General features: G+C 52.4%; 1 protein-coding gene across 1 annotated transcript; it reads right to left on the bottom strand.

Moving 5' to 3' along the window:
- Positions 1 to 1,047: 1,047 nt before the first annotated feature.
- On the bottom strand, positions 1,048 to 23,789 carry GAA (alpha glucosidase). Its single transcript, XM_081218259.1, has 20 exons — positions 23,688 to 23,789; positions 20,294 to 20,992; positions 19,151 to 19,296; positions 17,316 to 17,481; positions 17,136 to 17,232; positions 16,520 to 16,639; positions 16,321 to 16,439; positions 16,103 to 16,234; positions 15,108 to 15,218; positions 14,485 to 14,598; positions 14,303 to 14,387; positions 13,717 to 13,834; positions 13,221 to 13,354; positions 5,725 to 5,876; positions 5,413 to 5,561; positions 4,261 to 4,402; positions 3,710 to 3,853; positions 3,129 to 3,293; positions 2,668 to 2,820; positions 1,048 to 2,258 (listed from the first exon to the last, which is right to left on the bottom strand). The coding sequence occupies exons 2-20, from the start codon at positions 20,816 to 20,818 to the stop codon at positions 2,199 to 2,201; spliced, it is 2,832 nt and encodes a 943-aa protein (XP_081074385.1). The 5' UTR covers positions 20,819 to 20,992; positions 23,688 to 23,789; the 3' UTR covers positions 1,048 to 2,198.
- Positions 23,790 to 23,874: the final 85 nt, after the last annotated feature.

Here is a 23,874-nt window from a genome sequence, read left to right as displayed (position 1 = left end):
TATACCTCAAAAATCAGGTGGGGAATCTTACTTCCTCCTCTAAAATTATACTTAAAGACAAAAAGGGCATGAGCAAGGGGGGAAAATATTTGCAAAGCATATACTTGACAAAGGACTTAAACTAGAAAATATCAAGAACTTTATGTGTAGGTAGAATGGTGGTCCCCCCAAAATGCCCACCTCTTAATCCCTGGAACCTGTGAATATGCTACATTAAATGGCAAGGACTTTGCAGGTGTAATTAAAGATTGAGATGAAATTATCCTGGATTATCCAGGTGGACCCTATCTAATCACATGAGCCCTTTAAAGTCAAGAATGCTCTGGGCTACCATGGGTCAGAGTGTGGTATAATGGAAGAGGCAGGATTGATTCTCTGGGGTGGGAAGGACTCAACCCACCATTGCTGGATTTGAAGATGAAGGTGCCACGGGCCAGGATATGGAGCAGCCTCTAGAAGCTGAGGAGGACGTCTGGCTCACAACCACAAGGACATGCGGACCTCACACCCATACACTCAAGAGACTGAATTCTGCTGACAACCTGCATGAGCAGGGGAGCACATTCTCCCCTGGAGCCTCCAGAGAAGACGCTGCCTTGCTGACACCTAATTTAGCCCAGTTGGCCGTGTCAAATTTCTGACCTACAGAACTGTGATAGAATAAATCTGTTATTTTAAGCCACAGAGATTGTGGTAATTTGCTATGGTAGCATTTGGAAAAACGGTGTACTTTGTAACTCATTAATAAGGTCAACAAATCCAAGTAAAAAATGGGCAAGATACCTGAACAGACACTTCACCAGAGAAGATCCATGGGTGACATAGGTCCATGAAAGATGCTCGCCATCTTCAGTTGCAAGATCCACTGTCACTGGAACAGCTGAAAGTGAGTATACAGACCACACCAAGCGACAGCAAGGCTGGTAGGAGTGCAGAGTGGGTCACCCACTTTGGAAAAGTTAGTCACACACACCCTCCATATGACCTGACCATATCACACTTGGTGTTTGCTCAAGAGAAATGAAAACATGTCTGTTCACAGACTGGTCCATGATTACCACATCTTTATTCACAATAGTCAAAAACTGAAAACAATCCTAACATCCATGATAATTTGATAAATGTGGCACCTCCATCCAATGGAAAACTATTTGGCAATGAAAAAGCACACAACATGGACAAATCTCAAAGTAATTAGAGTAATTAATTAGACCAAAAGAAATACATGCTATATGATTCCATTTATATAAAATTCCAGAAAATGTAAACTAGTCCGTAGTGACCAAAAGCAGACCAGCTGTTGCTTGGGAACAGAGGCGTTGGGGGTAGCAGCTTAGTCTACATAGCCCTCGGGCAGGGTCGAGGGGAGGGTGCATCTCCCACCACGTGACTGACACCAGGCCTGGCTGGATGTTTTCCAGTCACCTTAGAGATGGGTGATACTAGGGTGTGAGGTGGGGATGTGTGAGGGTGCTGCTTTGAGCATGCACAGTACAGCACACGTGCACACCCTGCCTGGGAACGTCCAGGGGCCCGTCAAGGATGGAGTCCTGCTTCTGTGTCAGGGCCTTTAGACACATCCTCCTTACCCTGAATCCCAGAAGGACCGGCAGAAGCTTGATTGCAAATGCCCCTTTTATTAAAAATAATTGCACTTCAGATTAGGGGTTCCCCAAGTCCTGTGAATTCTGCCGAGTGTCTGGGCCCACTTGTCAGACTGGTGGACAGCCTCCACCTGTTGTCGGGGGCAGCTGCCCAGAAAGCAGTCTGCAGCGGCCCCCAGCTCTGTGCTTTCATCAGGTCAGAGCAGCAGCAGAGCTGCCCGAGGCAGGACCTTGGGGTGCAGGTACCACCCCATCCCAAGCACCACCTCTGCGTCACAGGCAGGCAGTGGTGACTGACAGTGCACGCATCACAGTGACAGGCTACAGTGAAGCAAATCTTCCAGTAAACATTCCAGATACAGGGCACCCCTCGGGGCACTGACCCGACTGGGATCTGGACAGAAGACTCAAGAAGAGCTGCTGGCCCAGAGCCTGGGAGGCAGATTTACAAGCAGATCCGGGTGTTCAGGGATGTCAGTGACATGCGATTCGGGGTAAGCGCTCTGACCCAAGGCCCACATACCGCCGACTGAGGGTGCAGGTGCTGGGCTGCCGGGAGGTCTGTAAAGGAGCAGCACACCACTGGGCCCCGGATTAAGACCAACTGATGAGGAACTGCTCTCCCATCGTCAGCAAGACAGGGATGTCCAGGGTCTGGGGACAAGAAATAGGAAAATTTGCTTGGCAAGAGAGGTGGGGCAGACAGCAGTCTGTGGACATGGGTGGACGGTGGACATGGGGTCTGAGCTAGCCCTGGGAGCGTCTCGCTCTGTTCCCTCCGAGCACTCTTGGCAGTGGCCGCCTTAATTTGCTTTGGAAATGAGCTGCCCTTTAACCAGGGGCTGACTGTGTGGACACAGGCAGAGAAAAGATGTGAAGTGCGAGGGGACTGAACCTTCCCACTCCTCCCCACGAGGATCAGTTCCTCTCCGCCCCTTGTAAGGCCTGAGTGTCCTCTCCCTTCTGGACAGGGAATCCCATGATGGCAGCTCAGCGGGCACCTCCCGCCCCCTCGCCCACCCTCAGGGACAGGCCTTCTGGCCTCAAATGTAGGCTCTCTTGCCTCCGTGTCAGGGCTGTAGGTGAAGTTTGATACAGGAACGCCATTGCAGAGGACCTGCTGGGGGGCTGTGGCCACCCCCAGGACGGTCACCTTCCTCAGCTGCAGGCCAGCCCCCTCACTGCTCACGTGCACCAGCTGGTTCACGATGGTGCTCTGGCAGAAGCAAGAGAGACAGGACCAGAGGTGTGAGCAGATGGCCTGGGGCAGGAAGCCCCACCAGGGCAGGGCCTCTGGACAGCAGATGGGGAGGGCAGGTCGGCAGCACACCCCGTGCAAACCCTAGGACACTGGCGCAGTGCAGGGGACTCCAGCCAAGGCAGTTGGCCTACGGGCTCTTCTCCCCTTCAGTCTGCTTGACCCAGGGACAGGTGGCCATCCCAGGACCCCAGGCCAGCTCCCCTCACCAAGTCAGGATAGTCACCCCAAGACAGCCCCCAGCCTGGGCGGATCCCAGGACTCACGTTCCTGGCCAGGAAGATGACCTGCGTGTACGCCCCACGGTCCAGCACTCCCAGGCTCTCCCCATCGTCCCAGAACAGCTCCCCTCGGGCCTCCCCGCTCGCAGTCAGGGCCACGGCCAGGGCCATGGGCTTCTTGCGGGACTCTGTGGTCGTGAGGCCAGGGCCCTGGGAGGGAGTGGCCCACGTCACTGTCCCAAACCTGGTGGAGGCCTCCAGACCCAGGCGTGAGGAGCACTAGGCTGGGACAGTGCCGTGCTAGAAGAAACCAGGATCCGCAGGACAGCCTACGGCCGAGCGGCCTGGAGGCCCGTGGACACCTCAGAGGACGTGAGGCCCACAGAGGTTTGCAGACTGACTGACAGACTGTTTTCTGAGAAAGGCCAATGAAGCAGGCCTCTCCTTCGCCAGGCCCGGGAGCAAGTGAGTGCAAGGACGTATCCCGTCCTTCTCCAGCCCAGTTCATCCTCAACCCTCAGAAGTATCATCTCTGCCTGGGGGCAGACCCCCAGTTGAACAGAGGCATGTGGGGTCCCAGCAACCCCAGGGCTGGACAAATAGGATCAGGGGCCCGGCCCAAGTACCTGCATGGGGATGATGTGCCCGGCCCGGAGGTGGAGGTTGATGGTGTCCAGTGGGGCGGACAGTGTCACCCACTGCCCCTCGCTGTGGATGGCAGACGTGAGGGGTGCAGGAGGTGGGAGGCTGCCAAAGGCCTCCACTGGCACCTGGAGGGGGATGTCATGTCACAAAGGGTCCTGGGCATTGCCAAGCTCCTGTGCTGTTGTCGGGAGCTGAGAGCACAGATCTGGCCACATGGTGGGGACAGAGCGTGCGAGGCCTGAGCCAGTGCTCGGGTCGGGCAGGTCAGAGGATGCAAGAAGGGGCAGGAGTTTGGGAGCAGAACTGGAGTCCCAGCTCAGCTCGGTGGCAAGTCACCCACTCAGCCTCGGTTTCTCCATCTGGAAAATGGGTCCTGTAAGGATCGCACAGGATGCTGCTGATGGAGCACCCAGGTGAGGGCCCTCATGTAGCCAGGACTCCTTTTTCACTCTCCGGTCCACATGGATGGTGCTGGAGGGAAGACCAGCTCCATCTCCCCCATCCTCCCCGGTTTCAGGGCCCCAGGACTCACCGTCTGCAGGTCGTACCACGTGCTGCGGGGGAAGTAGCCAGTGACCTCAACCTTCCCGGCCTTGAGCACCGGGGTGATGAGCAGAGCCTCCCCCCACAGGAGCTGGCGGTCCACTGTCCAGGTGTGGGGGTCCTCGGGGAACCTTCAAACAGGAGGGACGGGCAGGGGGGCCTGGTGACCTCTGAGGTCAGTGGGCTCAAGGGACCCATGGGGAGGCATGGACAGGAGCCAGAGGACCTGGGTTACATGTGGCAGGGCCGGTTCTGGCCAGCTTAAAGCAGGAGCCAAGAAGAACCTCTCCCTGCCCGACTACTCGGGCATGACCTGTTCACATTTCCTGTTCGCAAGTTGTGTTCTTGCCCACATGTCTATCTGGCTCTTACCTCTGGTCTGAGTTTCTGTACATTAGGGACAGTGACTGTCATTTTATTGATAATGTTTTCTCCCATTCGTTTGCCTTGACAATCTTATGTTCAGAGCAGTTTTAATATTTTTCTGCTTATGTTCAAAGAAGTGTTACTTTTTTTTCCTAAATGAAACCTCCTTACCTTTGCTTTTTTGCTTTTGATGCTTAGAAAGCCCTCTCCTGACAGGTCATAGAGAAACATTCACTTCTGATTTCCTGCAGCTTTTTCTACCGCTTAATTTTTGACATTTAACTATTTAATCCATTTGGAACTTAGGTTTGTATGGATGAGTGGAAAATACGTTGATTTTTGCAAATAGCTAACTAATTACCTTACTACTAGAGAATCCTTTAATCCTCTGATTCAAGGTGCCATTTTATGGTACGGTAACTTCTTAGATATACTAAGTCCTACTTGGGGGATATCTATTGGATTTCTTTAGTGGTCTTGTTCCCTTAAGCCCCAGATGGATTCAATCATGATAGTCTTATAACTTGTTTTACCATCTGGGAGGCCTGGTCTGTACTCAGTGTTCATCCTGGGTTTTTCCGTTATCCAGTGCTCCCTGCCCTGAGCTGGAATCTAATGGGTGGGAACTGGGGGTGCAGGGGGGCACCTCAGTGGGGAGTGCCCGGATTTTGCTGCAACCTCCTTCCTCTCTCAGTGCCCAGAACACCCCCTGCAGCAGGTTAGCTGCCCTGGGGTCAGTGGGCCAGGGGCCATTACTCCCAACCCAGGCACTCACTCCAAGAAGAGGGGCCGGGCCACGGTCTCGCCTCTGACGTGGGCCCCATGGAACAGCGTGTAGAGATAGGGCAGCAGCATGTAGCGCAGGGCAAAGGCCTTCCTCATGGCTTGCTGTGCTGTCTCGCTGAACCTGTACGGCTCCTGCGGCTGCAGTGGAGGGAGTGGAGGAAGCACCTGGGATCTAGGACCACGGACTCCGAGGTCCCCCCACCCCAGGAGACCCAGCACTTTGGGCCAGCCAGTGCTGGGCTCACTGGCACAGAAAGTGGCACTCCCCAGGGCACGGCCTCCCCTGCCGCCCCCGCCCTACCAGGCTGTTCAGGTCATTGTGGTTCCGCATGAAGGGGTAGAAGGCCCCCAGCTGGGTCCAGCGCACACACAGCTCCTCCGAAGTGTTGCCCAGGAAGCCACAGATGTCGGCCCCCACCAGGGGCACCCCCAGCAGATTGAAGAGCAGGATTTCTGGAGGGCAGAGTCAGATGGGCCTCCAGCTGCTACAGCAGGAGCAGTCTAGGGCCAAGGAGCCTGACAGACATGTCTGTTGAACTGGCTGGAGGCAAGGATCCTTCCCAAAGCCCCTCCCACCCAGCCCCCACCTGATGGTCAGTACACCAATGGCCACTTCACCTTGCACTTGTGGTCAGCAGAATGACAAGCCGCATCTGCTCCCTAACTCCCAGGGTGGGTGGGCAGGGCAAACTAGACCCGTTAGGGCTGAATTGTATCTCCCTCCAAAAGTAAGTTCTAGTCCTAACCCCTGGTTGCCATATTTGGAAATAGGGTCATTGAAGATGTAATCAGGTTGAGAAGAGGACGTTAGGGTGGACCCTAATCCACCATGACTGGTGACCTTATCAGAAGAGGGAACCAGGTACAGGAAGCACAGAGGGTCCCAAACAAGATGAACCCAAACAGACCTACACCAAGACATAATTAAAATGGCAAAAGTTAAAGAGGATTCTAAAGGTAGCAAGAGAAAAACAGAGTTAATTACAAGGGAACCCCATAAGGCTATCAGCTGCTTTCTCTACAGAAAGGTTGAAAGCCAGAAGGGAGTGGCAAGATATATTCAAAGTCCTGAAAGGGAAAAACCTGCAACCTAGGATACTCTACCCAGCAAGGTTATCATTTAGAATAGAAGGAAAGATAAAGAATTTCTCAAACAAGCAAAAACTAACAGAATACAGCAATGCTAAACCTATCCTAAAAGAAATACTGAAAGGTCTTCTCTAAATAGAAAAGAAGCAAGAATCTATAGGAAAAAGAAAATCACAATTGGAAAGTAAATCACCTAAGCCAGTACAAAGATTTTAAAAAAAAATCAAAAATATTTTTGTGAAAGCAATGATAACTACAGTGAACAGCAAAGGGATAAACATGAAGATGTAAAAGAGGACATCAAAATCACAATATGTGGGGGAGGGGAGTAATAAAATATAGATTTTTTTTTCAGAATGTGTTTGGCCTGTATGGCTACCAGTCTAAAGCAAGTAGATATAGTAACAGGTTAACATACTTGAAAAACAGGTTACCACAAATCAAAAACATAAAATTGATTCACAAAAACCAAAAGAACACAAGGAAAATACAAAAGAAAACCATCAAACCATAAAAGGAGAAACAAAAAAGAACAAAGAAGAAATACAAAATCAAATGGAAAATAAGGTTTAAAATGGCAATAAACACATATCAATAATTACCTTAAATGTCAATGGACTAAATGCTCCAGTCAAAAGACACAGAGTGGCAGACTGGATAATAAAACAAGAGCCTACAAGGTGCTGCCTACAGGAGACCCACTTTAGGGCAAAGGACACACATAGCTTAAAAGTGAGAGGATGGAAAACGATATTTCATGCAAATGGAAATGACAAGAAAGTGGGGGTAGCAATACTCATATCAGACAAAACAGACTTTAAAACAAAGCCCATACAACATTTTCAGATATCTTGTTTTCTCATCAGTGACCCAAGTGTAACCAACTCTTTCTCACGTTACAGGTCATTGAGGCTTAGTATTTTAAACTAAGATGGGAATATAAAAATACAGAATTCTGACCCATGCATGAAATTTGCTAGCTACTGTTTTCTACTGTAGCTATTAGCTGCCATTTCTTTAGACGCTGTGCTACTAAAATTTCCTAGATGACAGGGTTCTCATTCCTCTGCTAACAGGATCTTTAGAAACTTAAGTGGCAGGGGTGTGCATGTGGGCTATTATTCTCTCAGAGTTGAAGATGAGAGGGGGATGGTGCCCTTGACTGTAATGTGGTTACCTGAAGTAACCACAGGTAACCTTGGGCTGCACCATGCTAAAGGGCAATGGGATCTTTGATTGTCAAAGTGAACATTCAAAATGACTTTTATTAACAACAACAAAAAATGATTAAATATAATTCTGTATCTTCAAAAAAATAAAGGCCATAAAGAAAGATAAAGAAGCACACTATATAATGATAAAAGGATCACTATAAGGAGAGGATATTACACTCATTAACATATATGCACCCAGTATAGGCGCACCTAAATACATAAAACAAATACAGACATAGAGAGAGAAATTGATGGGAATAAAATAATAGCACAAGGCTTTACCATCCCACTGACATCAATGGACAGATCTTCCAGACAGAAAATCAATATGGCAACAGAGATCCTAAATGACACAATAAAACCGACTTAATACCTTCAGGACATTACATCCCAAAAAAACCCATAATACACAGTCTTTTCAAGTACACATGGACTATTCTCTGGGATAGACTATATAAATACTAGGACATAAAACAAGCCTCAACAAATTTAAGAGGACAGAAATTACCTCAAACATCTTTTCTGACCACAACAGCATGAAACGAAATCAACCACAGAGAGAACAAATTACATGGAGACCAAACAACATGCTACTTAAAAAAAAAAAATCCCGATGGGTCAATGATGAAATCAAAGAGGAAATTTTAAAATACTTTGAAACAAATGATAATGGAAATACAGCCAAACAAAATCTGTGGGATTCAGCAAAAGCAGTCCTTATGGGGAAGTTCATAATGATGCAGGCCTTCCTCAAAAAAAAAACAAGAAAAATCTCAAACAACCTAACCTACCACCTAAAAGAATTAGAAAAAGAAGAACAAACGAAACCTAAAGTTAGCAGAAGGAAGGAAAGATCAGAAACAAATAAAATAGAAATTTTTTAAAAATAGAAAAAAAATCAATAAAATCAATAAAACCAAGAGCTGGTTCTTTGAAAGGGTAAACAAAATTGACAACCCTCTGGCCAGGCTCACCAAGAAGAAAAGAGAGGACCCAAGTTAACAAAATAAGAAATGAAAGAGAAGAAATAACAACTGATACCACAGAAATATAAAAAACCATAAGAGAATACTATGAACAATTACATGCCAACAAACTGAACAACCTAGAAGAAATGGACAAGTTTCTAGATACGTCCAGCCCACCAAAACTGAATCAAGAAGAAATAGATAATTTGAACAGATCAATCACTAGAAGTGATATAGAATCTGTAATTTTAAAAAACTCCCTGCAAACAAAAGCCCAAGACCACATGGCTTCACTGGGGAATTCTACCAAACATACAAAGAAGAACTAATACTGATCCTTCTCAAACTCTTCCAAAAGACTGAAAAAGACGGAACACTCCCAAAGTCATTCTATGAAGCCACCATCACCAAAACCAGACAAAAACACTACCAAAAAAAAAAATTACAGGCCAAAATCTTTAATATAGATATAAAAATTCTCAACAAAATAATACCAAACTGAATCCAACAACACATAAAAAAAGATAATACACCACGATCAAGTTGGATTCATCCCAGGGTTGCAAGGATGGTTCAGCATATGCAAATCAATGGGATACACCACATCAACAAAAGACAAAAACCACATGATCATCTCAATAGATGCAGAAAAAGCATTTGATAAAATTCAACATCCATTCACAATAAAAACTCTTACCAAAGTGGGTACAGAAGGAACATATCTCAACATAATAAAAGCCAACATAATACTCAATGGTGAAAGGTTGAAAGCCTTTCCACTAAAATCTGGAACAAGACAAGGATGCCCACTCTCACCATTTCTATTCAACATAGTATTGGCAATCCTAGCCACAGCAATCAGGCAAGAAAAAGAAATAAAATGTATCCAAATTAGAAAAGGTAAAATTGTCATTATATGCAGATGACATGATACTATATATAGAAGACTCTGAAGACTCCACACAGAAACTACTAGAACTGATAAATAAAGCCAGGTAGCAGAATACAAGGTTAACATACAGAAATCTGTTATTTCTTTACACTAACAATGAAATAGCAGAAAGGGAGAGTAAAAAGACAATCCCTTTTAAAATCGCATCAAAAAAAATACTTTGGGGAATTCCCTGGTGATCCGGTGTTTAGGACTTGGCGCTTTCACTGCTGTGGGCCTGGGTTCGATTGCTGGTTGAGGAACTAAGATCCCACAAAGCCACACAGCGCAGCCAAAAAGTAAAAAATAAAATACATCAGAAGAAACCTGACCAAGGAGGTGAAAGACTTATATGCTGAGAACTAGAAAACATTGATAAAGGAAACTGAAGATGATTCAAAGAAATGGAAAGATATCCCATGCTCTTGAATTGGAAGAATTAATATTGTTAAAATGGCCATACTACCCAAAGCAATCTACAGATTTAATGCAATCCCTATCAAATTACTCATGACATTTTTCAAAGAACTAGAACAAATAATCCTAAAATTTATGCGGAACCATAAAAGATCCAGAATTGCCAAAACAACCCTGAGGAAAAAGAACAAAACTGGAGGCACAACCCTCCCAGACTTCAGACAGTACTACAAAGCTACAGTAATCAAAACGGTGTGGTACTGGCACAAAACAGACATATGGATTAATGGAACAGAGAGCCCAGAAACAAACCCACACACCTACGGTCAAGTAATCTTCAACAAAGGAGGCAAGAATATACAATGGAGAAAAGACAGTCTGTTCAGTAAGTGTTGTTGGGAAAGCTGGACAGCTGCATGTAAATCAGTGAAGTTAGAACACTCCCTCACACCACACACAAAAATAATCTCAAAATGGCCTAGAAACTTAAATATAAGACATGAGAGCACAAAACTCCTAGAAGAGAACATAGGCAAAACATTCTCTGACATAAATCATAGCAGTGTTTTCTTAGGTCAGTTTCCCAAGGCTATAGATATAAAAGCAAAAATAAACAAATGGGACCTAATTAAACTTATAAGATATTGGACAGCAAAGGAAACCATAAGCAAAATGAAAAGACAACCTATGGACTGGGAGAAAATATTTGCAAATGCTGTGACTGACAAGGGCTTAATTTCTAAAATATACAAACAGCTCATACAGCTCAACATCAAAAAAACAAACAACCCAGTCAAAAAATGGGCAGAAGACCTAAAAAGACATTTCTCCAAAGAAGATATACAGATGGCCAATAGGCACATGAAAAGATGCTCAACATCACTAATTAGTAGAGAAATGCAAAATCAAAACTACAATGAGGGACTTCCCTGGTGGCACAGTGGATAAAATTCTGCCTGCCAATTCAGGGGACACAGGTTCGATCCCTGGTCTGGGAAGATCCCACAGGCCACGGAGCACCTAAGCCTGTGCACCACAACTACTGAAGCCTGCGTGCCACAACTACTGAAGCCTGCACGCCTTGAGCCCATGCTCCACAAAAGAGAAGCCACCGCAAGTAGAAGCCCATGCACTGCAATGAAGAGTAGCCCCCGCTTGCCACTAGAGAAAGCACGCGAACAGCAACAAAGACCTAACGCAGCCAAAAATAAATAAAATTAAATCTTAAAAAAAAAACCCAAAAAACTACAATGAGGTATTACCTCACACCAGTCAGAATAGCCATCATTAAAAAGTCTACAAATAATAAATGTTGGAGAAGTTGCAGAGAAAATGGAACCCTCCTACACTGTTGGTGGGAATGTAAAATGGTGCAGCCACTATGGACAACAGTATGGAGGTTCCTTAAGAAACTAAAAATAGAGTTGCCATGTGATTCAGCAATCCCACTCCTGGGCATATATCTGGACAAAACTATAATTCAAAAAGATACATGCACTCCAATTTTCATAGGAGCACTATTCACAATAGCCAAGACATGGAAACAACCTAAATGTCCATCAACAGATGAATGGATAAAGATGTGCTACATATATACAATGGAATATTACTCAGCTATAAGAAAGAATGAAAATAATGCCATTTGCAGCAACATGGATGGACCTAAAGATTATTATACTAAGTAAAGTTAGAGAGAGACAAATGCCATATTATATCAGGTATATGTGGAATCTAAAATATGATACAAATGAACTTATTTACGAAACAGAAACAGACTCCAGACATGGAAAACAAATTTATGGTTACCAAAGGGGAAAGGGGGTGGGGGAGGGATAAATCAGGAGTTTGGGATTAGCAGATACATACCACTATATATAAAATAGATAAACAATAAGGTCCTACAGTATAGCCCAGGGAACTATATTAAAAAAGAAAAGAGGAGGGAAAACACCATGTGAAGACAAGGACACAGGAAGAAGACCAAGAGCTGACAAAGGCAGAGGTTAGAGTGACACAGCCTCAAACCAAGGAAGGCCAAGGACTGCTGGCAACCACCAAGAACTGGAAGAAGCAAGGAGGGATTCTGTGTAGAGTCTCAGAGGGCAAGGCCCTGCCGACACCATGATCAGACTTCTAGTCTGAGAATAAGTTTGTTGTTTTAAATCACCTGGGGTGTGGTACTTCGTTACAGCAGAGGGTCAGTGAGTCCCCCGAGTTGCTGAAGGGTCAGACAGCTTCCAGAGCATCTGGGCCCTGTGCCGACCCCACCACCGCTGGGCAGGACTAGAGGCTGCTGGGCCACCCTCTCCTTGTCTCCTCAGGAGCCAGGACCCAGTCTGGAAGCCAGTGGGCAGGATGGGGCACAGCCTGAGGCTGTGAGCAGTGCTGGTCTGGGTCACAGCAGGTCCTGGGAGCTGCACAGACTTATTTTAGCTTGGTAACAACAGCTCACACCAGAACTAAAACCCAAGAACCAGACAGGTGGACACAAAGCCCAGGAATCCGGCTCTGGGGTGGCTTCAGAGACTGGCCTGCAGGTGCTCAGGCTCGACCCACCATGCTGGCCCCACGGTGGAAATCAGAGCCGGTTGGCACCTGTGGGCAGAGCCAGCAGCCGCTTTGTGAAGGAGGAATGGACTTCTCACCCGAGAGCTCAGCTCGGCAGGACATCCCTGTGGCCCGAGGCTCTGTAGATGCATTGCACATGGAAGCAAGCCTGCGACTATGAAAGTACTTCCAGGCCGGGGGTTTGGTGGAGGCTCTTTTCAGCTGTGACCTCTGGGGTCACCTCTATCCCCTTCCCCAGGGCTCCTGAGCCATCCCTGGGCCTAAGATCTGTCTGTAGCATCAGAGCTCTTGGAACAAAAATCAAAATTTTCTTTGCAGGGTGGAGCCAGGCACTGAGCCGAGAGGGGTGGGGGCACCCTTTGGACTGAGCTCAGATGCTATTTCATGCAGCTCAGAATGTGGTCACCAGAAGGGACATTCTGATGTTAGCATGAATCCGAGATGGGGACATTGGAAGAGGGGCATCACAGGTGAGCCCAATGGCACATGAGTTGGCGACGGGCCCCACGCCATTGCAGCAGCATCTCGCTGAGGACCCAGCTCTGGGCAAACACGCCCAGAGAGGGGCCCACCCTCCCCTCCTTGCACCCCTCCTGACAGGTGTGCTCACCTGGCACGGAGTAGGAAAGCTGCTCCCAGCTGCTCCACACATCCCCTGTCCAGTGGCCGGCGTACTGGCCGTGGCCGGCAAAGGTGGAGCGAGAGATCACAAAGGGGCGCGTCCCCCGAGCCTTTATCAGAGCCCTGGGTGGAGCAGGGGCACAGAGAGCTGTGTTGAGCAGGGTCACCAGGAGCCCCACCACTGCCTGCAAGAGCGCCCGGTGGTGCAGCAGGAAGGACAAGCTGGGAGCAAGGAGTTGGCTTGCTGAGGTCACTGCCACTGTCTGCCAGGCAGTCAGCCCTGCCACCTGACACCCTCAAAAGTGCACATGTCACGGGGAGGACAAACTCAAGGGAGCCAGAGGCCCTGGTCAGCCCTGGCCTCCCTGTCTCATCACCATGCCCTTCCTCTGAGGCACCAGGCATGGAGCTGGGGTGGGGGGCGGGGGTGGGATGTGGGGATGGCCAGGGCCTCCTCCTCTCCTTCCTGCACCCTGGCCCCTCACCTGTGGGAGGCGAAGGCTTCGGTCAGGCCGTACAGGTTGTGCAGGTCATAGTGCGTGGACAGGAACTGGTGGCTGGAGGCGCAGATGGTGGCTGCCCGGAGGGTCCCACCAACCACCCCTGGAGGAGAGGGGGCTGTTTCCTTGGCGCCTCCTCCCAGCAGGCTGGTGCCCCCCACATCTTGAGAGACCCCTTGGGACATGGGGTGCGTCCCTGTACAGTCTCCACTTCTCTAAGGACAGGACAAGGCGATGCCGCAGGCTGTGGTCTGCACACCCAGACTTCATGTCTGCCTGCTCCTAACCATTTTAAGTTTTTCCCTGTCCGACTGCCTAAGCCTAAAACACCCCCTCTGAAGGGTCTCGCCTCAGCTGCACATGCCCAGTCAGCATCACGTGGCTGGGGTCTCCCCACATGAACCTTACTCCCAGGGCACCCCTTGCCTTTCCAGGCTGGCTGCTCGCTGCCCATCAGCTTCTCAGAAACCAGAGGTTTGAGTCTCCCAAACCAGCGAAGGAAATCCCTGATTTGAGCTGTTAAATCCCCAGCCGACTAGTGCTGCGGGGCCGGCAGGTGGAGGCAGCTCACCTGGCACGTAGGGCGGGTTCTCCAGGTTGCTGTTGGGGCAGCCATCCACTGAGCCCCTCACAAAATTGGATGGCTCGTTCATGTCCTGCAAGAGAGGCCCTGGGGGTGGGTGCCCTGCCTGGTGCAGAGACGGGGGACGGTCCCTGAGGCCACCGGACACCCAAGGGTGGGGCCACACTCACGATCCACATGCCGTCAAAGGGCACCTGGGCGTGGAACTCAGCCACCATGTCCTGCCACCAGTCAAGGGCCTCGGGGTTGGTGAAGTCAGGGAAGGCTGTGAGTCCAGGCCACACCTGGACGAAAGGCCAGAGGGGAGACAGGGGCCCTGGAGCTTGCACAGAGGCCCCGTGTGTCCTGACTGCAGGCAGAGCCGTAGCCTCACTCATCTAACTCAGGGATGGGTGGACTGCAAGGGGAGGAGCATGGGGAGAGGCCCCAGAATCTGCACTGCTAGGAGCCTTGCCAGCCTCCCCTCAGGCTGGACCCCCTTCCTCCTGGTTCTGGGCCTGCCCTGGACTGGGAGGTCAGGAGTCTACTGGGTGCCCCGCCCACCGGGAAGGCCTGGGAACCATCAGGAAGCCCCTGGGGGCCCAGACGATGTGGAGGACCCCAAGGCCTCCCCAAGCATCTCTGGAGCTTGTTTCTGAGCTGCCCGCAAACAAGGGCCCGACACAAGGATTCAGGGTGGTCTTCCTTGTCAGGGGCCACTGTCACCCCCAGCTGTCACCGCCGCCCCCCCCCCGCAGTCCCACTGCCCAGGGACCCCTGCTTTCTCCCCCTCGCCCCCCAGGCCCTGCTGTACCTGCCCAATCAGCGGCTGCCCAGTCTCATTGGTGATGAAGACCCGCCGCCTCAGACCCTCGTCATAGGGTCGGTAGGTCCCGGCAGGACTGGAGCTGCTGATGGCAGGATCCTGGGGAGAGAAACCAGTCAGAATGAGAGGGAAATGCCCAAAGCCTCGGCACCCATCGCTGGGAAAACGGGAAAACGCTGTCGATAAACGTTAACGAGGAACAGGTGGATGCGCCAACACGCTGCGTGTGCGTGGACGTGCACGTGACCCCGCCCCCATTGCCAAAAAGGGTGCACCTGGATGCAGGCGTTACTTTTGATTTAAGGGCCCAGAGTTTCACAAACGTTCTACAGGGAGCGTTTATTTCATTCAGAATAAAAAAAGATAAGGTCTGCGTCTGCCCTCCCTGCTCTGAGTGGACCTGGATGCTGCTGCCTTCAGAGGGGCTGCAGGGATGGAAATGACCATCAGCCCAATTCCAAACGGATTTCCTCTCCTGAGGGGTATCCGTGGTGGCGACCATTTGGCTGTCTTGGCTCCCCCTCCCCTCCTCCAGCCCCCCAGCTGTACCAGACCCTGAATCACACCCCTCTGGCTGCAGGGACTGGCCCAGGGAAGTGTGTCTGTCTGCTGAGCCACTCAGATCCTGCCCTCCTTCCCACAAGCTGACTGCAGGGGGCAGGGCCAGGAGTCTCACGGAGCTTCTGGGGTTCCAGCCACCCTGGCACACAGCTCCACCCGGCCCTTGCTTTAAGCTGTTCAAGTAACCTACAGCCGTAAGGATCCTGAGCCACAGACAGATGTCTCCAGGGACATCACTGGCTAGCAGGAGCCAAGTCTATAAATCTGATATTCCCTTGATATCAAAGACCCTCAGAAACATTCTCAGTAACCATGGCAAGCATGAGGACGATGCCACTGAAAGTTGGAGCCAGCAGACACTGGGCCCCTCTCCTTCCAAAAGAGCCTGCTTCCTGTGGCACAAGAGGGGAGGGGGCACTCACAACAATCATGATGTACCGCCGGCCACTTTGGTGGAGCTCCTGCACCATGGCCGGGAAGTCCCCAAAGCCGTCCTTGTTGAAAGTGAAGTCCCGCCTGGCGTCCATGTAGTCCAGGTCATTCCACTGGACATCCTGAAGCCACAGCACAGGGCGGTCGGGGCCCAGGCTCGTTGCCCCCGCCCCACCCTGGGGGCCCCAGGCCCCTGCCTGGCACTCACCAGAGGGAAGTGTGCCCTGGTCATGTTCTCCACAACCTGGCGGGTGATGGCGGTGGAGGAGTAGCCCCAGCGGCACAGGTGGAAGCCCAGGCCCCAGTACGGTGGCATGAACGGGTAGCCTGGGAGCCAAGGCGACCGTGAGGGGGCAGGAGGGGCTGGGGAGGGAGGGGCCGGGGGCCAGGGCCAGGGAGAGGCCTACCCACGATGTCCAGGTACTGCCGCACCACGCTCTTGGGCTCCGGGCCCAGGAAGATGTACACATCCAGGATCCCGCCCGTCGACCTCCAGCTGAGGGCTGGGCTGGGCTGCAGGACCACATCTGGGGGAAGCAGCCCTGGGGCTCAGGGGCAAATATTCACCCCCTTTGCCCAGGGCCTTCGGCACTGCACCAATGGGCCAAACCACTGCTGGTGAGGCGGGGCCCTCCCACAGGGAGCTTGGGGGCCCTGGGACAGTCGCTCTGAGCCCAGCTTGCTGAGATCCTTGGAGCAGGACAGAAAGACGCTGAGCAGCTGGGCCTGGGGCCCCTTTTTTTGGCCTCAGCCCCACCCCGCCCAGGTCAGAGGTCCCAGACCCCACCTTAGAGGCACTGAAGGACAGAGCTGGCAGAGGCCACAGCCCAATGGTCATTTCTTGGAATAGTGTACGAAACCCGACCCCCTGCCCCCTCTACCTCCAGCCTGTCAGATAGGTGCAGAGAGCCCCAGCCCCCTCTACGAAGGAGGGGGTGTGGCTGCACCAGGGAAACCCTGGCCGGCAGCTCAGAAGCAGAACTGGCTGGGGGATGTGGAGGGCTCCAGTACCCCCTTGCTTACCCATGGCATTGCTGTTCAGCAAGAAGACCCCGTGAGCTAAACCGCCATCCTCCAGGCCCAGGTAGAAAGGGTGAGATCCATATAGGTTCACGTTGGGCTGGGACATGGCAGACACCCTGCTTTACGTCCCGGCCCATGAAGCCCCTCCGATCGCACACCCCGCCCTGGCTGCCCCTTTACCGTAGGGGCGACGTCCCAGTTCCAGAGAGTGACCTTGGTCCAGTTGGTGCTGAGCATCAGGGGCCCGAGGTGTTCGGCAAGGCCCGTGATGTGCTGGGACGGCAGGGAGGTGGACAGCTGCAGAAACTGGTCGGCGAAGAACAGGGGGGCCACTGTGGTGTTCAGCCTGCCAGGAAGAGACCAGGTGGCCTTGCACCAGAAGCCAATGGCCCCATGAGCCCTGACCACAAGCAAGTGCTGGGCAAGGGCTGCCCAAAACCCTTCCAGTCCTGGGAGTTGTGGCCCTGAGCACCTCCCAGGAGGGCCAAACTGCTCCCAGACATCGTGGAGCTGCCCAGCCAGGGGCAGTTAGGGTGCCCCAAGGTTCCATGGGGTCAAGAGCAAGGCAAAAACCATGTACAGGGTCCCCCTCTGCATGAAAGACGCATCACGGCTAATTTCATGGGACAAGTTCCTGCTGCACCCCACCAGCCCGTGTAAGACTTTGCTCACCTGCCTGTGGGTGTCTGTGTGTGTTCAAGACCAAGATCTGATAAAATGCTTAAAAAACTTCTCTCCAAACTCCGCTTGAAGGTCAGCTTCTCAGAGAGGCCCCCCAGCTGCAGAGCCAGCCCACACTCTGCACCTGCACAGTCCGTTTCTACCTCCCTCTGCTATGTCAGTCCTGGGAGCAGGTCCACAACACCCGGCCAAAAAATGAACAGGCCACAAAAGAAAGAAATGCACTTCAGAACGCAAGTGCTCTGAAGATTTGGGCAAGTCCAAGTTCCCTCCTTCTGAGCGTGTAGCAGAGTTCGGTGCAGAGCAGGGCCTTGTCAGCCAGCACATATCCGTGTAGGACTATGTGGGCAAAGTGCATGGGATGCGTCCTGGGAAAGGTGCTTGCACAGCCCAGCGTCAGGGCCAGTGGGCAGCCGTGGCAAAACTGCTGACCCCGTGGCTGGGGGTACGGGGGGGGGTGCTTCTGGGCCTGAGCGACACCGGACACTTGGACTCACAGCCACAGCATTTGAGTCTAAGAGATGCTTCGGTGCATCTAGTACCTGGGGGGTGGGCTGGGGGGAGGTGAGGGCGAGACCAAGCAACACCCTCATCCTCTCCACAAATATCCCTGAGCTCTGCTGTGGGTCAGAACTGCTCTAGGAGCTGGCGGTTCAGGAGGGAACAGGAAAGGCTCCTGCCTCAGGCAGATGGCAGCCACGGTCCAAGCAAAGGTAAGGTCCCGTGGGGGCACACAAACCCCGGAGGGACATGGAGCAGAGTGGCCGACGGCACAGACGCTTGGGCTGGGCTCCGTCACCTGCCAGCAAGCACCTGGCCTCCTATGTCTCTGTCTCCCCATCTGTAAAGTGGGGATAATAACAGCACCTACGTCCCAGTTGTTATGAGGATTGGACGAGTTAATCACTGAAGTGCCTGATATACTGATGTGTAGTATTTGATAAATAAACAAGAATAAAGCAGGCTTGGGGGTGCTGCCTGGAGTGGGGTTGCCACTTTAGACTGGACCAGGGTTTCTCAGCTGCGGCACTACTGACATTTGGGCCAACGCTCCGTGTTCTGGGCCGGCCTGTGCATTGTAGGGTGTTTAGCAGTGTCCCTTCACCCTAACACCCAGTGGTGACAACCAAAAATGTCTCCAGCTGTTGCTGTCCCCTCTGAGGAGGGGCCTTTGAGGGCCCGGGGTGGAGGGAACAGTGAGCACCAGGGCCCTGCGGGGCAAGGAACAGCCAGGAGGCCAGAGCAGGAGGGTGGACCACAACAGGGTCAGGTACGATGCCCTCCAGCTCCCTAACCCTCCCAGCAGATAGTGGGCACAGAAACTGGGCACTCACAGCACCCGTCCATCCAGCTTCCGCCGTATGATCACCCCGAAGGGCTCCTCTGAGAACTCTACGCTGTAGAGCGTGGACGGCGCCTGGCTGCGGACACGTGGGGTCTCCAAGGGCACCTCATAGCGCTGGTTGGTGGGATCTTTGATCTAGAGGACGAGAGCTGTGTCATGAGGCCCTTGGTGGCCGGCTGCCCCTGCACACCTGTCCACTCCATCCTTCACCTTCCAGAGAAGCGAGGCGTCAGTTCAAGTCTCAGGGTGGCCGCACACAGCGTGGGCGTGTGGACAGATTGGTCCACATCCCTGAGCCTCAGTTTTCTCGTCTATAGAGCCAGGAGAGCACCTCCTGTGGGGTGTGCCAGGTAAGACACAGGAAATCTGGACTTCAGATAAACAATTTTTTTAGTGTAAATACGTCTCAGATATTGCATGGGACACGCTTACACTAAAAAAAAAAAGACTAATTGCTGGGTTATCTGAAATTCATATTTGTATTTTTATTTGCTGAATCTGGCAACATTTTTCTACCTGGCATATCTAGTCACAGGGTAAACGAGCAAACATAATTAGAACACCCAGCCCTTGTCTGGTACGTAGTCATCACTCAGCAATCCACGGCTGTCATCAGTTACTTTGTTAAAATAACGGGGCCGTACTGAATTATGTGCTTCAGGCTCTCTCACCTTTGTCTGCACATTCATTCAGTTGACAAGTTTTTAATGAGCACCTGCTACGTGCCAGGCACTGTTCCGGGGGCTGGGAAGCAGCAGGGAATAAACCAGACAAGAGGCCCTGCCCTCAGTGGCTGGGATCCCACTCCCCACTGCCTGGAACAGCCCCCCTTCCTCCTCCACCTTTCCCCTTCCTGACTCCTACTTTAGGTCCCAGCTGGGATGTCACTTCCTGGGGGGACCTAACCTCCCACCACCTCGTCCTGAGCCCTGTCCCCTAGAACATGTTGTAGAACCTCCTAGTGACTGTCTCAGCGGCCCACTGTTCCCTGAGTGTAGGCACTGTGTCTGCTCACACCCAGACTCCAGGTGAGGGCACAACACACGTCTGTGCATAAACAAACACCCCGTAGCGTCTGTCTTTGTCCACTGTCCGCACACTCTCTGCCCCTGCCCAGCCCCCGCCCTCCCACCGTGAAGTGGAGCCGGCTCTCAGTCTCCACCAGCACGTCCAGCCGCAAGGTCATGATGTCCTTGGGGAAGAAGGTCGTGGTGGCACGGATCAGGGTGGCCGTGTAGCCCGTCTTGGTGGTGGTCAGGTTCTCCAGCCTGTAACTGGGATAGCTGGGAGGGAAGAAGCACCAGGGCTGCCCCATCTGGGTGCCCGGAGGCCACCTTGCAGGCATGTAGCAGCAGCCCCGGGCCTCACACTGCTCCTGGGTGATGGCCTTGTCTGGGGCGCAGTCGAAGCGGCCGTCGGGGGGCAGGTCGCACTGTGTGGGTGCTGCCCTGGGGCTGCCATGGCGCCCTGGGACGGGCTGGGGCCCTTGGCCGCTGGCTCTGGGCTGGCGAGCTGGGTAAATCTCCTCTTGGGAGAAGCTGTGCAGCTCTTGGGGGACCACGTCGAAGTCATGAAGCAGGATGTGCCCCAGGATGGCCAAGGAGACTAGGGCGCAGACCCCCAGCAGGGGGCAGGAACAGGGTGGCCACCTCATCATGTGTGGGCAGCGGGCCCAGGAGGCCTGCGGACAGAAGAACCAGGCTCAAAGGGACGGCAGCAGGGAGTGGCCGGGGCCTCAGGAGACTCTCAAAGCAGCTTCCAGACATGAACTTGTGGCCAGCCCAGCAGCGCACAGGCTGGAAGTGAGGTCTGGTGAGGAAGCAGGGCAGACCTGGGGGAGGGAGGAAAAAGGAAAAGGAGAGAAAAGTCCCAAACAGGGAGCTGCAGAACCCTGTGCACTGTGAAGTCTTCTAATATGTTACAAATAAACGCATCTAGAATGTCTGTAAAAATAACTTAGTAACACACAAAGACCCACGTGATAGATCAAGTGGAACAAACAAGTTCCCACAGTAGATAAGTCCCGCTCCCGTATGAAGACTGTGGCCAAGGTGAGTCTTGGCCAGTGGGGTGGAAGTGTGTGCCCTCCCTCTGTCCCTCTTGGGCTGACCAGGACGTGGGTACAGCCTGTGAGGGGTCTTGGGCACTGCAGCCCAGGGCAACACTCAGGGACGGCCAAGCACAGAAGAAAAGCCTGGCCTCCAGGACTGGGCAGGCGGAGCCCCTCCCCGCCCCTGCAGTCAGGCTCGTGTGGGGTCTGGTTCTGGGTCTCTGTCACAGCAGCTGCACTGGAGCCTCACTCTGGTTACTATGGTGCTAAGACTGTTCTTACCTGCGTCTTGATTATCTGTATGTTCTAAATATTTTATAGGGAACATTGTTGGTCCAGCTCCTCTGAGAAGCAGCAGACACTGATATGGAACTAAACATGCAAGGATTTTATTAGGGGGGTCCTTTTCATATGTCTGAGAGAAACTGGGGAGGTTGCCAGAGAGGGTTGAGAGCACCAACACACCCGTGCAGGTCTGACCCCATGGGAGGGTGGTGTGGATCCAAAAGCCCCAGACTGCCATGTAGGTTAGGGAAGCTTGGGCAAGGCCACAGGGCTGGGGTCCCTTGAGCCAAAGTTGGCCGTTAGAGGGGTCCAGGTCTCCTAGAAGCAGCCTGCCCTAGCGTTAAGGGCCGGGAGGCAGCCCCTCGCAGGAAATGCAGTGATGATTTCAGAGCACGGCGACTGAGCCTCTGTCAGTGAAGCTCCCTGTGGTGGGAGGTCTGTGAGCTGCATTCTCATGGCCTCCAGAAACATGCAGGTGTTGGGGAAAAGTCACACGCCAGGCAGAAGTGCGCCCAGGTCACTGAGAGAGTCCAGGCCTGTCACAGACACAGACCGGTCACCGGGAACATTCTGGCCACCATGGGCCACCAGTATGTTAGACGCAAGAGTGAACTGTTTTCATTCACAACACTTATGACACCAAAAGCGTGGAGCTTTTTCTCACCAACCAATTCTCCCATTCTCTGGACACCAGCCGGGTGTCCAGCAATTCAGTTCAATTCTGACACGAACTCCCAGAGTTAGTGCAGGCCCCACAGGTTGTGGGCTCAGTCCCACAAGACTTCCCCCACTTCAGACACTAACCGCAAGTCCCAGGTTGTCACCGGCTCTTCTGACCAAGCCGCTATAAATTCCGGGGTTCACACAACACCCCTCACCTCCTCAGGTTCAACAACTGGCTAGAACAACTCACAGAACTCACTTACTGTTACCTGTTTATTATAAAAGACACAACTCAGGAACAACCAGAGGGCAAGGTACGGGGAAGGGGTGCTGAGCTTCTATGCCCTCTCTGGGCTGGCCACCCTCTGAGCACCAAAATGTGTTCACAAGCTTGGAAGCTCTCCAAACCCCAACTAGTTTAGGGTTTCATTATGTAGGCGTGAATGATGAACTCACTGAGCACTGGTGATTAATCACCAGCCCCCTCTCTTAATCAAGAGCCTCCTGCCCAGAAGGCCAGGAGAAAGTTCCCACCCTCGAATCCTGCCTTGGTCCTTCTGGGGACTAGCCCCCATTTTGAAGCTATATCTACAAGCCCCCAGTCATCTCATTAGCATATAAAAGACACTCTTACCACCCCCAAGATTCCAGGGGTTTTAGGAGCTGTGTGCCAGGAACTGGAGACGAAGACTAATATCTCTCTTTTTATACCACATAGTGTCCCAGCTCCACCTGACCCTGCCAGACACATTTGTGATCATGATGACTCAGAAACTAAGGAACTCAGAGTGGAGTCCAGGGGTCCTCACTTGGGAGCTCCTGGGCAATGACCTCAGCCCTTCCCATCCAGACTTCAGAAGCTGCAGAGGTGCCCAGAAGCACGGCCAGGGCAGCACCCCATGCCCTTCCCTGCTTCCATTTTACAGACAGGGAAGAGAGCCTAGAAAGGGGAAGAGATCCTAAAATGGGGAAGACCCACACTCACAGCGCTTGACAATTTAGAGAGAAAACGGGGAAGAACTGAAGGTCAGTAGATCAAGTGGCACTGCTGACCCAGAGGGCCGGTCACCCCGCCTTCAGGTAAGTGGCTCCGAACTGCTGCTTCCCCAGGCCACGGTGGTGGTGTAGACAAGCTGGGTTCAAAGCCCAGCTCCACCACCGGCAGAGGGAAGCAAAGGGTTCTCAACCTGTGCCTCAGCTTCCTCCCTGTGAACGGGGGCAAGCGCAGCCTTCCTCGCCCAGCTCGGGGGCAGTGAGTGGGAACCGTGGAGTGTCCGGGGTCCCCGATGTTACTGGGGTCACTGTCGTTACCGCTGCCTCCTGCCGCGCGCGGCCCTGGCACGGTGTGCTCAACTTCTCCGGTAGGAAAGCACTGACCAATCCCTCTATCGATCGACCCCTCCCCTTTCGGGCGTCACGACTGCCCGCACCCGCCAAGCCTCCACTCTGTGGGGTTGCCGCGGACCTCCCCCGCCCCGCCGCTCGCTGGGAGCACCGCAGCCCGGGTCCATCAGTCAGGTCGGCTCACCTCCGCGCACGCGCGCCCGGCCCGTAGCAGCAACTTCAAGAACCAGCGCCCACCAGAGCAGCGGCGGCGGGTCACATGACAGCCCCCTGCGCAGGCGCCCTTAGTGAGTGCTCGCCTCCGGGATGCGCCCTCTGGTGGCGGGACGCTTGGTGGCGTCCTCGCCCTCCTTGGGCCTCGGCGTCCCTGG

The sequence above is a fragment of the Mesoplodon bidens genome (genome assembly GCF_964165515.1).
Source record: "Mesoplodon bidens genome assembly, chromosome: 19".
Lineage (NCBI taxonomy): Eukaryota > Metazoa > Chordata > Mammalia > Artiodactyla > Ziphiidae > Mesoplodon > Mesoplodon bidens.
This window is presented reverse-complemented; position numbering and strand designations above follow the sequence as displayed.